Consider the following 17,417-nt stretch of genomic DNA (forward strand, 5'->3'; position numbering starts at 1 on the left):
TTGGATTTGACAAAACAAGATCAGCAAAGCACCTCCAATTATCACCTAATTACCCCTCCCAGAAACATAGATGGAAGAACTCATTGTGTTCCTTGTGACTTTTTTCATGCATGATCTCTAAGTGTAGCATGCCCTCATGCAAACCATGTCCTTGTGCAGATGGGAGGGCCATGTGATTGCCATAACCCCCAGTGGCATACCTGTTAAAGAGGTCCTTTAATCTATTTCCCAACAGAAACCCCATTTACAAAAATAGTCACATATAATAAACAACATATGGACTAAAAAAAAGATGAATCCACTAACAGATTTTGTAAAAACGTGACAAATGTGGCAGTCGAAATGCAAAGAGTGGATACAATTACTACACTACAGTGTTTTCGTGTTAAACAACCCCCGAATTACAGGTTGCACCCCTTTGAACTGGTCCCTACAGTCTACATAGCCATCTTGTCTCGCGTCTTCAGCAGTGTCAGCTGGTAGTGAGAACAGTAACCTCCCGTCAAGGTCATCTCCCTTTTACACAGTCACAGTTTTCCAACAAGGGGTCACCTTCTGATTGTAGGCACTGACCTTAAGTAAATTTGTGTAAAAACAGTCCGTTTGGCATTGACCTCCTAAAGGAGTCCTGTTGACAAAAATACATCACCTTCACAGGCTGTAAACAATTTGTCACCCAGGGATTTTTATTTATTTGTGTCTATTTCCCTTTGGCTTTTTCATCTTTGCCTTCTTGCTCGTGTTTTTCCACAATTGGTTTTGTTACCCGATCATAGGAGGGTGGACAAGCTGCTGTGGACATGGTCAGATCGGTTTTTTCTGTAATTGAGTTTTCATTTATTCTGTCAATTAGCATGTCTTCTTTTACAAGAAGATTAGCCCCAGCTTTGATTTTATTTTTGTTGTACGTAAATGATGCCTGTTTTACAGTTCGCTTTAAGAGGTGGCGCCTGTAGGCACGCTGAATAATAACAGCAGACACTTCCTCCTGTTTTCGCTTTAAAGTCGTAGTTATTGGCTGATAGGAGACCTTCGAGGGGTTAGAGGCCATGAATCTCTCTTCCATCTGGATTCGAAGGGCATCCATCTCTCCACTCTCCCCCAGAACCCGCTTCGTAAAAGCAAATAAGATGTCAAGACAGTGGATTCGATCACCACTTACCATGGGCAAATCCATGGCAATGAGCTGGAGTTTGTTCGGTTGTGGCAAATTGAGCGGCGGTTCAAGGGCCGCTGCAAACTGAGATAGCTTTTCAAATTCCATGAACTGGGTGGCGTCGGGATCGAACTTCTCCCAGACCTCATAGAACATCTCAAAGTCATCCTCACTCAGGGGCTCTGCACTTTCTTCAGTAGCAACACTGAAGTTCTCCAGGATGACAGCGATGTACATGTTCACCACGACCAGAAAGGATATGATGATGTAACTGACGAAGAAGAAAATCCCAACAGATGGGTTCCCACAGTCTCCCTTAACTGAGCTGCCAGGGTTAACTTTATTAGGGTCACAATCAGGTGGTTTACTGTTGAGGATAGGTGCTAGCAATCCATCCCAGCCAGCAGAGGTGGTAATCTGGAACAGGCAGATCATGCTGTTGCCAAAAGTCTCAAAGTTGAACATGTCATCAATTCCAACCTCCCTCTTAACATAGGCGAAGTTGGACATTCCAAAGATGGCATAGATGAACATGACCAGGAAGAGCAGGAGGCCGATGTTAAACAGCGCAGGAAGGGACATCATCAAAGCAAAGAGCAGTGTGCGGATCCCCTTAGCCCCTTTGATCAGACGCAGGATTCGGCCAATCCTGGCAAGACGGATCACTCGGAACAAGGTAGGGGACACAAAATATTTCTCTATCAGCTCAGCCAGAAACATACCTATGGAGAAAAGATGAGGGTACCAACCAGTGAAGGAGTTATCCATTAAATTAATACTCAAATTTTGATAAGGCTCACAGGTAAATTTCAGAGTGCTAAAATTCAGTTGAAAAGTATAGTGAAAGTGTTAGTCACTCAGTCATGTCCAGGTCTTTGCGATCCCGTGGACTGTAACATGCCAGGCTTCTCTGTCTATGGGATTCTCCAGGCAAGAATACTGGAGTGGATTGCCATTTCCTCCTCTACAGGGTCTTCCCAACCCAGGGATCAAACCCACATTTCTTGCATCTCCAGCATTGGCAGGAGGATTCTTTACCACTGCACCACCTGGGAAACCCCAAGGTGACTAAGATAGTATTCAATTCAATAAGGATTTTATAGTACATTTTATCTTTGAGGGGTATTTATAGACTAGTTTTAGCTTACAGAAAATCCAAAGACTGGATATAAAAAAACAAGTTAAAAATGCATGTCTGTCTGAAGAGCAGTAGCTGACAGTATATGTAAATGTTTATAAAAATACAGTGAACACAATGTTTTTTTCCTGAAACACTAAATCATATAACCTGTATTCAGTCCTTCCCCATATAAACATGTCTGTAGTTTTGAATGCGATTTTCATCTGTCCATGAACATGATGCTTTCCTAAGCTTCCACTATAATATTCATATATAGATGTATATATTTATATGCTCTGGTGCATTTCTAAAAGGATTTAAGCTGATGCTTTTTCTGGTTTCCTACATCTGTGTCTCAGCCCTCTTACTTAAAGCTTCTTTCTCCATTTACTTTCGAAATAGTGAAATAATGAATGAGCTCAAGAAACCAAGTATCTTTGAATTATACCATCTCATTTTGTAAAGAGTAAATAAGCATGTTTTTGTGTGTATGAGAGAGGGAAACAGAGACAGAGAAAGAAAGAGAGGTGAATACAAGTAAGTACCCTATCCACAACTAATTACACCACAGAATACTGTAGGAATCAAAGGGTACATACAACAGTTGGATAAAAGATCAACTTCTTCAGAGGGGGGAGTGGCATAAAAATCTACCCAGCAGAGGTTCCCCATATTGGATGGTAAAATATTTACTCAATCATATCATCTGCTTTAGGAAAAAAATGGATACTCTAGGCCCACAGACCTCTTCACTTTATTGGGGCTGGAGTTGTGTGTTCAATTAGATGAGTTTATTGCTCATGTGACCTGGTGACATTCCAGGCTTTGAAGTGTATGACTGATGAAATGATGTTCCATGCCAAATCACTTCTTTTATGCATTATTATTATACATTTCAAGGTAACCTAGAAAATCTCTGGTACTTTGCATTAAAGAACCTACCATTTTCACTGACATTTTGTTCTTAGCTTTACTCACTTTCACTCTATACTCTTCCTTATAAGTACCAGCTTCCACTCTTATCTATATGCCAATGATTCTCTGTCTCTGATGTGCTGTCTCTCCTGAGTATCACACTAAATTTCTAGCCCTTTTTTCAACAGAGTCATTTACATATTGTATAGACTATTCAACCTCAACATGTCAAAGACATTTCAATCTTAATATCGCATTTCTAGTTCAAATGAATGAGACTTTACTATATTGACAGATGATACACCTAGTCTAAAACGGATTGAACAGGATACAATACTCAATGTATCGCAGGAGCTTAATTTTGTAAGAAAGACAAACACATCTGAATGAAAAACATCAGAATTTTCACAGTGGTTTTCTCTGAGTGATCAGATGACTCCTGAACTAAATGTGATCACTCTTTTACTTTCATTGAGCTAAAAGGCTTGAAATACTTCTTACCTACTATGGAGAGAATGACCACCACAAAATCAAAGATGTTCCAGCCTATGGTAAAATAGTAATGGCGGAGGGAGATGAGCTTCAGCACACACTCCCCAGTGAACAGCACAATGAACACCAGGTTGATGCGTGACAAAATGCTAGTCACGTGGTCACTCTGGTCGTCGGTTTCCACCATCATGGTGACCATGTTGAGGCAGATAAGAATCATGATACTGATGTCAAACACTTGTCTGGTGACGAAGTCAAAGACCATTCCTTGGAATTTGTTCTGTAGAGAAACAGAAAAGCTTTTAGTGACAGAGGAGTTTCCCTCTACACATGAACTTCTATGTAAGTAGTTTCTGTAGTGACTGTCTAGGATTGTACCTAAGAACCACTGGCTCTGAATTTCGTGAAAGATGGTTTGTATCACATTTAAGTTTTTAAATTTAGTTATCCAAATTACCATTTACCAAAATATATTCCACAGAATAACAATCCCTTGTCAAAAAGGGACTTCTGATAAGAAACACTGCATACTATTATACACTACTCTGAGGCCCAAAATGCATGAGAATGTATTAAGATTATGAGAGGTTAAGAAATCTGCTTAATTTTGTTATATCAGAATTTCCCAAGATTAGCTGGACCACACAGCAGTTTCAAAATATAATATCTATTAACAATCCACTAGACTTGTTCTCAAAAAATTGTTATAGGGAACTTGGAATTTCCATGACACAGCTATAACATTATGCGTTTAAAGTCCCTGTGTGGCAATATTGATGTTCTTCTACCAACAGTCTTTGCTGATATTGTCACACACAGAATGCTGAGTCTACACAGGGATAATCAAACCGGAAGACATTCCTTATGCTTTCATGTCAAAAATTCATGGCGCTTTTCACTGATCTGTGATTTTGCCACTGTTATTCATTGCAGGCCACTGCCTGACCCACTTGGGCTTCCCTTGTGGCTCAGCTGGTAAAGAATCCACCTGCAATGTGTGATACCTGGGGTCGATCCCTGGGTTGGGAAGATACCCTGAAGAAGGGAAAGGCTACCCACTCCAGTATTCTTGCCTAGAGAATTCCATGGACTCCGTGGGGTTGCAAAGAATCAGGCATGACAGAGGGATTTTCACTTTCACTTCACTTTCATTGTCTGACCCACTTCCCTAGGCCACCGAGGAACTTTGATGATATCGTCTGTCTTACATTTTTCCTACACATATTTGACTCTTTCTGTTTTCAGTGTTAAGCCTTCACAGAGGACAGCGTATGCTTTTCATCATTCTCAAGAAAGCAAGTGTGGGCTAGCACAATATGAATATGAACGTTCATTAACATTTTATTCCCCAGTACACCCCAGGAGTTGCTTTAACCTCACATGTCATCACCATAAAAATCAATACATTGGGGATAAGGTTCTCAATTTCACAGCAGTTGTTTCATTGGTTGTCACAGAAACATGACACCTGTTTCTTATCATCATGAATTGTATTTATTGGCTCTGACTTCTATAGACATTAGTAATTTCTAACTTTATAGCCATATATATGAATATTGGATACTAGAAGTCTTTTCATCTCCAAAATCCTTGGTATCTCTAATGAAAAATAAAGAGGAAGTAAGGTATTATTTCACTTAACAGTTCATCAACTTGTTTATCTGTCAGGAAACTGTTTCTGAACCCTATCAAAGATTTACTCCTTTATATGCATTGCTCAGCAACTACTCTTGAGTTACATGATCAAATTTATTGTTCACATAACACTGCCTATATGTCTTTTGCCTTTCATTTCAATTCTAGTTGTATAATTCTAATTGACTTGACAATAAAGGTACATTTTCTGTTTCCTCTTTTTCCTTTTGGCTTCTTCCTATAACAAATTATTTTACCATTACCATAAAATATATGAATTAATGATGCTGTAAAAGTGGGAGAAATCTTTGCTGCTAGAAAAGTTAGCTGCTATCTCTTCTGTGAGAAAAACCAGGCAAAATTTTGTTTTTGTACATTTTCCCCCATATCATTTGGTATTGCTTACTCCTGGTCGAGGTATAGGCTTTTGTGGCTTTTTTGATCCTAATTTTTTCATTGCATTATAGTATTTCTTCTGTTCTTCTGTCATAAAGATGTCTTGACCTCCAAAGTACAGAAAAGAAAAATAAAAACTGGTTAAAACTGTGTACCATCCTTCTTTCAATGTTAAACTTAGAAAGTTCAGTTCAGTTCAGTTCAGTCACTCAGTTGTGTCTGACTTCGCGACCCCATGAATCGCAGCATGCCAGGCCTCCCTGTCCATCTCCAACTCCCAGAGTTTACTCAAACTCATGCCCATCGAGTCAGTGATGCCATCCAGCCATCTCACCCTCTGTCATCCCCTTCTCCTCCTGCCCCCAGTCCCTCCCAGCATCAGGGTCTTTTCCAATGAATCAACTCTTTGCAAACTTAGAAAAGGGACCATTAAAAAAAGGAAACACAAAATTCAACCAATTAGCATTATTTGCCTAGGATTTTAAATTTAAAAATTAAAACTAGTTTTAGATACTATAATCTTATTTATTTCAATCATCCAAAATTGACTTTATGATTTTTATTATTATTTTATGGAGGAAAACAACCCCACAAACTGAGAGGTTAAGTATTTTACCCAAGACTGAAAACTCAGGAAGTAGTACTATTTGGTTCACTGAGTCACTAAATACTTGGTTCCTCACATTAGACACACTGTCTTTCAGAATTTTCAGACAATGATTTTCTTATTCATATGTAGCAAAGAGTTAAAGTAGGTATATTGTGCTGGTTTAGAGTTACTCATAAAAAGCCACTGTAACTCTGCCAAGAATTAGAGCAAAAGGCTAGAAAGGAAACTGGGGAAGTTGGTAGAAGAGTTAGGAGAAAAGTCAAAGTCATAAGTATGGCAGGTATGTGACAGGCCAGTAGTTACAGACAATTGGAATTCAGGCTAATAAGTGAAATGAAATAGCTTGATAATGATGACAGAGTAACATTAGTAATAACAAAGGAGGACATGTTCTATAGTTAAAGAGCCTCATATATTGAAAGCAATTATATAATAGGAAAACAGACTGAACAAATGAGATGAAGGATCAGTACATGAAGGAAGAAATATGAATGGCAAAAAAAAAAGTCCTTGAAGACATATTCAAACCTACTAATAGTAAAAGACATGAAAATGAAAATTAAATACAATTTTCACATATCAAATACCAAGTATCAAAAAACAGGGAGAATGTTTGATGCTAGTGAATCAGTGGTGACCTGAGCACAGTCATATGCTATTATTGGTAGTATGAGTAGGAAAGCAAAACACTTTACTCTGGGAATTTATCTTAAATCATCAAAGGCTCCAGTATTTTTGGCACAAAGAGTTTTGCCCAGGAACTATTTAATCCTTAAAGGTTAAAAATAACCTATATCATCAGTCTACTTGGAAATGGTTAAGTAAATTATGATAATGTATATATGAAGGATTAAAAAGGGAAATATATATGTTAAGTCAAAAATAATTTATAGATAAAATAATTTCAGTAATATGAATGTGTGTAGAAAAAGTTTATATGGAAAAACATAAAATGTGAATATTGATTATTCCTGAGTAAAGATATTTCTTTACTTTCTATTTTATGATAATGTACATATATAATTAGGATAATAAGTGGGCTTTATAAATGATACTAATTAATAAAGAACTTTCAATTCAAAGCTTATAACTAATATCAGGGAGAATGAAGTGGGAATATATAAAAGGAGCCAATAAAGAATCTGAAAGTGTGAAAAGAAGCACCAGAAGAAGCTTACATCTTATATATAATTTGTTGCATCCTGAAGGTTTTTGTTGGACAATATATTTTAAGGGGAGGTGTTATAGGGATAAAACAATAAGCTAAGTCTGGGAAATAGGTATATGTCTGGGTTCCCTTCCAGTTCTTTTTTATTTTATTTTTTCAAAAGAGAAAATGTGGTCCCTGAAGTTTTTTTTTCTTTAATTTAAAGAGATTTTGTGAGCCTATGCACAGAAATATGGAACACAGTCATTCTTGGCAAAGACATGGGCAGTGAATGGCAGAGAGGAAGCATGCAAAAAATAGATTGTAATATATAATCCCATTTGGTTTCTGAGTTAAAGTACTCATTTGGTATTGAAAGCCCTCCAAATGATTTATTATCTTGGTGGGAGAGAAAATATTAGAAATACTTATCTTCTTTTTTTGCTGGTTGAAATTATCTATGATGACACCAATAAACAGGTTCAAGGTGAAGAAGGACCCAAAGATGATGAAAATTACAAAGTAAAGATACATGTATAGACTTTCCTCATACTTAGGCTGGAGTTCCACCTACCAAAGGAGAATATTTTTTAAGACATTGTAATACATTTGATGCTGGAAGTCATTGTTGCTTTTTCATGAGAATGGAAAAGAAAATTTTTAGTAATACTTAAGCAGTACCTTTATTTCCTCTAAATCAGATACTTCTAAAAATAATCTCTGAAATTAGCCTTTAGGATAATTTTTTAAGTGAAAAATGAGGTGTTATGTAAAAAATATCATACAATGATTTAGAAATTATTTTTTTTCTAACTACAAATACAACCAATATCTTGCCATTTGGACAGTAGTATACTAAAGTTGGCAATTTTTAACGTACTGCTTTTTGATAATTTAAAAATTACTAGTGAATACATTTTACATCAGTAAATATGTGTAGACTATATTTAGAAATAATCATTCCTGATGAGTGAATTTATTTAGAAAACAAGAATTGAGTTATTTATTTATTTAGATGTTTGACCCTGCCTATAAGAGTGTAACAGTCACTGAATTTTTCAGATTAAGTAGACATTAACTGGCGCTAGTGGTAAGGAACCTGCCTGCCAATGCAGGAGACGTTAAAGACTTGGGTTCGATCCCTAGGTTGAGAAGATCCCCTGGAGGAAGGCATGGCAACCCACTCCAGTATTCTTGCCTGGAAAATCCTATGGACAGAGGACCCTGGTGGGCTACAGTCCATAGGATTGCAAAGAGTCAGATCCAACTGAAGGGGATTTAGCATCCAACTGGACATGCCATCTGCTAAATGCTCAACCAGTAATTTAATCTCTAGTGTGTACTCATGAGAAATAAGCATTTGAACTTTTACTTAGTATGTAATAAAGACATTAAGGAGTCACTATAAGACAGTACCCTAATATATTCATGTCCTCCTAAAGATATTAGAGTTAAAAACCAACCAAACACACAAAACAAAATAATAACAAAGTAAAATAACTCTGGAGGATATCAGGAAGGTACTCAACACAAAACTAGAGTCATTTGTGGAAAATGTACATCAAGAAAGATAAAAGGGAGCTTCTTAGGTCAGTTTAAAGATTACGGGGGCAAAGGTCATCCATCAAGATTATAGACTAAATAGATGGGACCTAAGAATGGAAAGATAGAGAGAAAATACTAAATTGTACAAAATTTGAAGAGCAAATTTGGAATGAGCATGAATTTTAATTCTCTTCTTGAAGTCTAAAAAAGGCTGTAGGAGGAGAAATGAAAAAAGTAGGTCTTAGGTGATAGAAACTTGAAGGAAACTGTTGTCACAGAAATGATTACAGTATCTGTAAAGGCTCCAGTAAATTTATGGATCGTATGACGGGCACTTCCCAGAAGGCTCAGTGGTAAAGAATCCGCCTACAGCACGGAGACACAGGTTCATTCCCTGGGTCAGGAAGAGCCCCTGGAGAAGAGAAGGGCAACCACTCCAGTACTCTTGCTGGAGAATCCCATGGACAGAGGAGCCTGGTAGGCTACAGTCCATAGAGTCACAGAGTCAGACACGACTGAAGTGACTGAGCACAGTGTGTCATCACAGAAAGGAGTGGATTTCAAAGTGACTGTTACAGAAATCTTACACTGCCTAGACAACACCCTTAACTTGTCCAACATGGAGGGTAAACTGCAGATGGCAATCATATATTTCTTCATATTTGTTTTATCATGCCGAAATTATTAATGAGTACGTAATTGATAGATTGAAAGGAAACAAAATAGAAAAATAGTCAATAGAAGGATATTTGTTAGTTGTTAAATATATGACTGTGTTACTTTAGTTGCACTTCTGTTGATATAGCTTAGTAAGATTTCTGATAAATACTGCTATGTGCATGCATGCTACTACTATACTTGAGTATTGAATCATACTTTTTCTTTTTAAAAAATCATTGTAAAATCATTCCATTTAGCTGCTATGCTCTGTTAAATTATTTTTAACATCTAATCAATATTGTGAAAAGACAAAATGTAAAGAATACGAATACGTACATTTCTGGAATCAACTGCTGCATACATTATATCCATCCATCCCTTAAATGTGGCCTATTAAAAAGAACATGCATGTTTTATTTTGGGGTAAAAGTAATTCAGACCCAATATTTAATAAATATCCTTACTGATACATTTCTTTAAAAGGAACGTTTTAACAAGACATCTCAAAACAAATTTTACATGAATTTTGGACCAACAATATCTCAGTAAGTCTCCATTTCTAGCTCATATAATGAATAAAATGGTCCTTTGATATATCCTCCTGCTTGACAACCAACTGACAAATACTTTTCAGTTCTTTAGTTAATGGAATCATGCAGTTTAAAGTGCTATCAAGATTTGGTGGAATACTTTTAGAAAGTCTTACAAATGCCAACACATTTGGCAATGTTATGAATAAAACAAACCAAGCAGCAAAACATCTATGTCTTAGGCCTGATGATCATCCACTAAAATCTATCTACAAGGTGATCAAAGTGACTGAAAGCTTACGATATTTCTTGATTGTAACACTCTAAAGATCATACAGGTATCCAAAACCTCAGTTGCAGCTAACATTTTAAGAATTTTGAAGCATAACATCAGAAATAATCCTATCTTCCACTTTCTCCTCTGCAATTTTTGATGAGAGTGAGTTAATTGGGGTAAGAAAAGTGAAGACAGTACAGTAGACACTTGGTATTCCAAGTGTAATAATTTATAGTAACTTGATACTTGTTCTAGAACATGAGTTTTGAACACTGTGGACTTGAGAGGATTATTTCTAATCAGAAAGTCTAGCAAAAAGTTTTTAGCATCTGTATCTTAACACATCTTTGTTTTTATAACACTAACACTTATGAAGTGGTAGATGTCATGGGAAGAAAGTCAAGTATGGGTGCTTGTGATGGCAGTGAAGAAAAAGTAAAGACTCATAGCTAGAAAATAGAATTTATTTGTCTATCAAAGAGGGAAACTTTGAATGTGTCAATGGCTAGGTCAATGACAGAACAAGTTCATTACACACTAGGTAAAAAAGGCAGTAAAGGTGATTCAAGGAACCATTTCAATGAATTGCCAACCAACAGAGAGATGATTCTATATATAGCCAAGTGTAAATCAATACTTTGGTAGCAGAATTTATTTACTGGCTTTGTGCAGCATCTTCACCCTAGCATTTTAAGGGATTGCTTGAAATTTTCCATTTTTCTTTCTCAATTTTATGGAGGAAATAATATACATTAGTGATATTTACGAGTTTGGTTATTAGTTAAGGGTTAGGGTAAGTGCCCAGGGAAATACCATCATGTGTCTACTATAATATTCAAAGGAATCATACTTGTCTCAATATTAAAAATCTCTATTTTAATTCCATGAACATTTAGAGTAAGTCAGAAACATCTACAAGAGAAGTAAGAATTGCTAACAAGAAGGTAGAAAGAACTTGCAAAAGAACCACAGTACTCTGAAAGAGATGCAGGAGGATTCTGATCAGTGCAGGTTTGTTTGCTTGCCTAATCTCCTGGTTGAACAGTTGGAAACACAACCCTGGTGAAATAAAATAGATTTCTGCCCTAAGAACTATGGAACCACAGGAACAAATTTATGCAGTTTTTTTTTTTAATATGAGTTTTCAGTGGCCAAAATAGAACAGTATTTTTACAATGTTTTTCAAATACTCTGGACTCTTTTTATCCACTGCTTTGTGATGCAGATGCAGTCAGAAACTGCATCAAATGAAAATGTTTAAGAGGCCACCATCTTTTATATTTTTATACCTTGTGAATGGTTTTTCAGTCTTAGAGACCCAGTAGTGAAAACATTAATATTTAGTGGGAAAAAAGACTGCTATAATTGCACTAAAGGCCATTCACAATGGAATAACAGCTGCTTGTGTTTCATTTCTGTTTCTGAATGCTACCTGGTATTGTTCCATTTCACTATGAGGATCTAATCCTAAAGCCCAAATATCATTCCCCAATCTTCAATCCAAATGACAGAACTCAGTAGCAATTAATTCTCACCAATTTGTTACAATCCAATCAGGTGTGTTTAGGGTCTGTGTTTGAGGGGAGGGGGTGATCCTTCAGTGAAACAAGCTTTCCAATTGCAATAGGAAAAATATTAGCAAATTTGTTGATTTAGTCATCAACTTGTTCATATGGGAAGATAGAATAATAGGAGAATAACTGAAATACCTGGCCACTTTCAACTATGTCTGCACTGTTTAAATATACTAACACCCATCTGGGCTCATAAACTTGTACTAATAAATCAAAATTAGAAAAAAGGATATATAAACTTTCTTCTTAGTACTACACAACAGCTGTATGTCATCACTTTGTTATTATTCCAGACAATAAACACATTTCAGAGAAAAGAGTGTTCACTTACAACTTGAAGCAAAGAGAGATACCCAAATCCTACATTATCAAAGTTTACTTTCACATTTTTCCATCGGGCAGTCTCATTTCTTTCTATTAGTATTAGGCAATCAGAATGATTATTCACTTCGTTGATGTCAAACATGTCACCAGTTGTGGTGTTAACACAGTGGTAGAATTTGCCAGCAAACAAATTTACGCCCATGATGCTGAAAATTAGCCAGAATATAAGACAAACCAGAAGCACATTCATGATGGATGGAATTGCTCCTAAAAGGGCATTCACAACCACCTAATACACAAATGGAAAAAAAGAAAAGTCAGAATTCTTGTTGGTTAAAAGAAAAAACATTATCCCCCTAGTAATCATTAGTGATTCTATTTTTTTAAATATCAAGACTATTCTAAGATATTTAAAAGCAAAATAAAAAAGTCTTAAAATGAAATATATTCTTTCATAAGTATACATTTAGAGAAATGAATATAGATAATACAGCAAAGATAAAAAGTTTTTTAAAAGAGAGGAGAAAGTACTAAAAGGTTAAAGGGAAAACAAAATCAGAGGAATTTGCTGCCAGATGAAGCCATAAAATTTGTTTATTATAAAAAGAGAAGTGAGAAATCCTACCAGAGAAGATTAACTCATTAAACAAAGCAATATATTAAAGAATGAAACTAAAATATTGGGGCAAGAGTTGATTTGATTGACTGATATATTTTAATAAACTAAAAAAATTCAGGTGTATAAATATAAAAATATTATTAAATACCTAAATAATTTGGTCCTTAATTATTCATGCATCACTATGACTAATAATAATTTTTGCATAAGAAGCAAGACAATTTAGCATCATGTATTTCATTAGATCATCACATAGCTTATTTCAAGCTCCAGTCATATCAGTTGTTTCATTTACTGAGTTTAATTTGATAAACTTAATTTAAATGAAACATAGTAGAAATCAGTTTCTTAGGAAAGTAAGAAAAGGAGAGATGCCATATTTGGGGTGATAGTGCCCAAATCTGATGTGATTATATCAAGTTCTGTGCTAAATAATTATCTACCTTTTTCTTTTTTAATGGAAGCATTTTTGCCCTTTTTATCTTTATTCCTGGACCACAAGTTAAAAATCTGTGTTTTATTATTTAGCAACACTGTAGGGATGACTGTCTTTGCTTCCTTCTCTATAGTTCTCTTTGGAGATACACATGAACAGCTAGACAGGCCCTAATATGCTCCTCAGTAGCAGATGATGCCTCAGACTTGAACATTCACAGCTAAATTGAATTCTCTCTGTGTACGTCTATCATTCTTGTCAACCTGATCTAAAAGAAACAACAGGCATCTTCTACCTGCCATTTGATACTAATGTGTTTTTAGAACACATTTTTTGACTGTCTGAAAACAAGAATAGATGAGGCAATTCCTTATGCTTCTGAGCTGTATTTAAAGTCTATCAAGAACTCTAGACCTTCTGGAATTACAATACAGTGTTATAAGTGGGCCAAAGGAAGTAAAAACCATTAATGACAAAGAGGGGAATGAGAATGAAACAATGAAGTCAGTTGAGTTATCTAGGCAGATCCAGATGATGTGAGCTATGTAAGCCTACCAAGTTGACACATGGCCCCTCACCTTATCTCATGTGGCCATCTGTATTAATTGAATGAATAAGTCTTTATTTTATGCTTCACTTTAAATGTGTGGATACACTTAGATTTCTTTGGATTCAAGATTTGAAAGCTGAAATCAAGTTATTATTTCCCTCCTTTTCCAAATATTTTGCCTACCATCCAGATTAAAAAGTTGTTTCTACTGTGTATACACAGAGCACACATTAAAAGAAGCTTTTATTTTAAAACCTACAACACCCAGTTTAGGCCATGAGCAGAACATGGATTACCTATACCTATTTCTTGAATTCTTTTCATATCCATCTGCAGGTCTCACATTTTTCTTCAAAACCTTTCCCACCTTTATCACTTCTCCATCTTCATGATCGCCATCTAGTTCTGACATCTATTACTATCAACTTGTACCACTGTCTTCCAATTGTCTATTTTAATTCATGTAAGCTGAATTAATTTTCTTCAACTCTCATTTAAAGTTATTCAATGACTTTCCACTGATTATCAAATATTTGCCTTACCTCGATGTTCAAATCACTCCTCAATCTACATGTCTAGTTTTAACTTCACTAGCCACCTAGCCTTCACGCCAATCCAACTAATGTAGTCACCATACGCTAATAACATTAATAGAGAATTGATACACCATTTCCTTTGGATTTCCTTGTCCAATTCCTCCCCTTTTGAAACACTTTTCTTCTCACTAACTGTATTTCAAGCAGCACTTTTGTCATGAAGCCTCACTTCCGCTCAGTTTAACCTCCAATATAGAGATGTTTCTTCTTTTGAATTCAAAAATCGGAATTCTAACACTGCTCAGGACTATAGAGATACTTTACTACTGCATTCTCATTTGGCACATGAGAAAAATGAGCTAAGCCAGCTTCAGTTCAGAAAGAAGACTATGAGTGGCATCTAGTGCTTCTTCCACTCCACTGCACTAATTGTCCCTAGAGTCGCTCCTACTTATCTGCTACCCAGATTGCTCTGTACTAGAGTTAATTGCATTCCCGTAATCTTGACAGATGGTAGGCTTTTTCTTTTCTACTTCAGATAAAAAAATATATTTGTGAATTCTCCAAGGCTTTGAGTACTTTGAATATAGGACTATAAAAATGGTGATTGAACGAAAGTCAAGGTTAGCCTAGTATTTATTGATCAAAACAAATTTTAAATGTTATTTCTAGATATAGGGATGAGAATAAAGAACTGTACACAAAAGATGTGGGATTAGCTAATAAGTCTGAGGGGTTTCCTTTGAAACTGGGGGTTAGATTTGCATTCAAATTAACTCTATATAATACACGACACAAGCAAGCGCTCTGCAGTAGCATGTTTCAAGATATGTTTACAATGTTCGCATACATTTGGTACAGAGAAAAGGTTTATTTTTATAAGATAAAAGGACTTTACAGAGGTCCATCTATTCTTAACATTTCATTAAATTAGACAATGAAGGATGTGAGAAAGGACTCACATCCCAAGAGCCCCAAGCCCTCTCTTGGTTCAGCACAGAGAGAGGTGTATTAACTCCTTTCTGGCTCCGGGGAACTGCAGTAATTGGTTTCCAGGTGGTGAAGGCGCTAGGCAGAACTGGACTAATCAACTGGAAAGAACAGATTGAGGTTTCAGGCTGCATCAAAGGAGGTGTAGAAGAAAGGAACTATCTTAATGAATTAACACTAGAGGTACTTCTCCTCACAACCGTTTTGCACAGCATCATCCTACAGAAATTCTGTATTTTAACACAACTCACTGTTATAGAAACTGTCTCTGGTTCGTTATCTCCTTTTTAAGTAAATCAACACAAAATGAGAAATTGGCAATTAAATATGCAAATTAATGTTGGAAATTTTGATACACGCAGAAATGTCCTCTTGACTAAACAAATTGCATTTGAACTTCAAATCAATACTACTCTTGGATTCTACTGCTTCTTTAATCAAAATGCTGAAAAGATTGAATAAAAATCAAAAGTAGGCAAAGTAGAAATCACCCCTTTTAAAGTATGAAGAAAATTATGAAATCTTTTAAAAACCTAATGTCTTCATTTGTGTTGTGGGATTTACTAAGGTAATTATTATTGAGAGATAAGATATATCAATCATCCAAACAAAAATTCGAACTTTTTCTCTCCCTCAGAAATAACTATCATCCTTGCACATTATCCCAAACTTTAAGAATAAACAAAATGTGGGGCTTCCCAGGTGGCTCACTGGTAAAGAAGCTGCCGGCTAATGCAGGAGAAACAGGAGACGGAGACGTGGGTTTGATCTCTGGGTGGGGAAGATTGCCTGGAAGAGGAAATGGCGACTCACTCCAGCATTCTTGCCTGGGAAATCCCATGGACAGAGGAGACTAGAGCTACACTCCATGGGGTCGCAAGAGTTAAACACAGCTGAGCGCAGCAGATTCGTTTTTATTTAGGCATTCACTGTGCTGTCTTCTGAGACACTAAGAGGTTAGTTGGGAGTGATACGTTCTATCAAGTCAGTTTATGCAGTAAATACACATATTTTATTTCTAGGTGGGTGTTCTTGTCTGTATAATTCAAATAAGTGGATCCTTTCAAATTTACTTTTCCCATTTAAAACACAAATCACATTTGCTCAGTCAACTCTATCTTAATACGTTTTTGGTTTTTTTTTTTGCATTTGGAAAATAACCCCTATAAACTTACACTTAATAAAACATGAGAATGACCACACAATCAATTCCAGTCTATGAAACCTGGGATTTTTATACTCCAGCATCTGCTCACACAGATCAACAAGGCAAGAAGCCACTGCTGGTAACTTGATATTAATTTTTAGAACTCAGACCAATGTAGAAAATAGCAAGGGTCCTTTTAAATGACTCAAAGAGCATCATTCAACTTGACAAGTTAAAAATTTTATTAAACCATTCTGAACCAGGGTCCCCCCCATCACCAATCAGATAATCTCCCCATAAATGGATAACTCGATATATACACATCTGATCAGATTCAGTGAAACTTAATAAGGATATCAACAGCTGGGCTTCAAATTCACAGAGGGTAAATTCACAAAATATATTTTTCTCAAAAGAAAAGTTAAGGCAATTGAAAATAGGGGATTAGAATGTAAATATTGTATTTTTCTTACTGTGGTACAATAGTACCCCTCCCAACCCCTCCCTCATCCCACTACACAAAGTCACAGTGAAAGGATGAAAGGAAGCAAAAGGGGTAATACAGTACCCATAATAAAGGGCTGAGGGGCGGAACCAGCGCTCCACCCCATCCAAGTTGGAGCAAGATTATCCTATACAAAATAGAAATATATAGTTTGTTATTAGTTAGAAATCTGATATGACAGAACAATTGGTGTTACTTTTTGTATATGATGCTCTCTGTCTGTTTCCCTATCAATCAAGACTTGAGTTCTTTT

At 36.0% G+C, this 17,417-nt stretch overlaps 1 protein-coding gene across 6 annotated transcripts in view; it reads right to left on the reverse strand.

Moving 5' to 3' along the window:
* Window positions 1–465: 465 nt before the first annotated feature.
* Window positions 466–17,417, reverse strand: part of SCN1A (sodium voltage-gated channel alpha subunit 1) — an 89,556-nt gene continuing 72,604 nt past the window's right edge. For all 6 annotated transcript variants that reach the window (XM_065931681.1, XM_065931680.1, XM_065931678.1 and 3 more), the window contains exons 21-26: window positions 12,389–12,670; window positions 10,013–10,066; window positions 7,904–8,041; window positions 5,725–5,829; window positions 3,693–3,963; window positions 466–1,878 (exon numbers count right to left, since the gene is read on the reverse strand). In XM_065931681.1, coding sequence (XP_065787753.1) covers window positions 701–1,878; window positions 3,693–3,963; window positions 5,725–5,829; window positions 7,904–8,041; window positions 10,013–10,066; window positions 12,389–12,670 — 2,028 coding nt within the window. In that variant the 3' untranslated portion in view covers window positions 466–700. The remainder of the gene's footprint in view (window positions 1,879–3,692; window positions 3,964–5,724; window positions 5,830–7,903; window positions 8,042–10,012; window positions 10,067–12,388; window positions 12,671–17,417) is intronic.

The sequence above is a fragment of the Muntiacus reevesi genome, chromosome 3, assembly GCF_963930625.1.
Source record: "Muntiacus reevesi chromosome 3, mMunRee1.1, whole genome shotgun sequence".
NCBI lineage: Eukaryota > Metazoa > Chordata > Mammalia > Artiodactyla > Cervidae > Muntiacus > Muntiacus reevesi.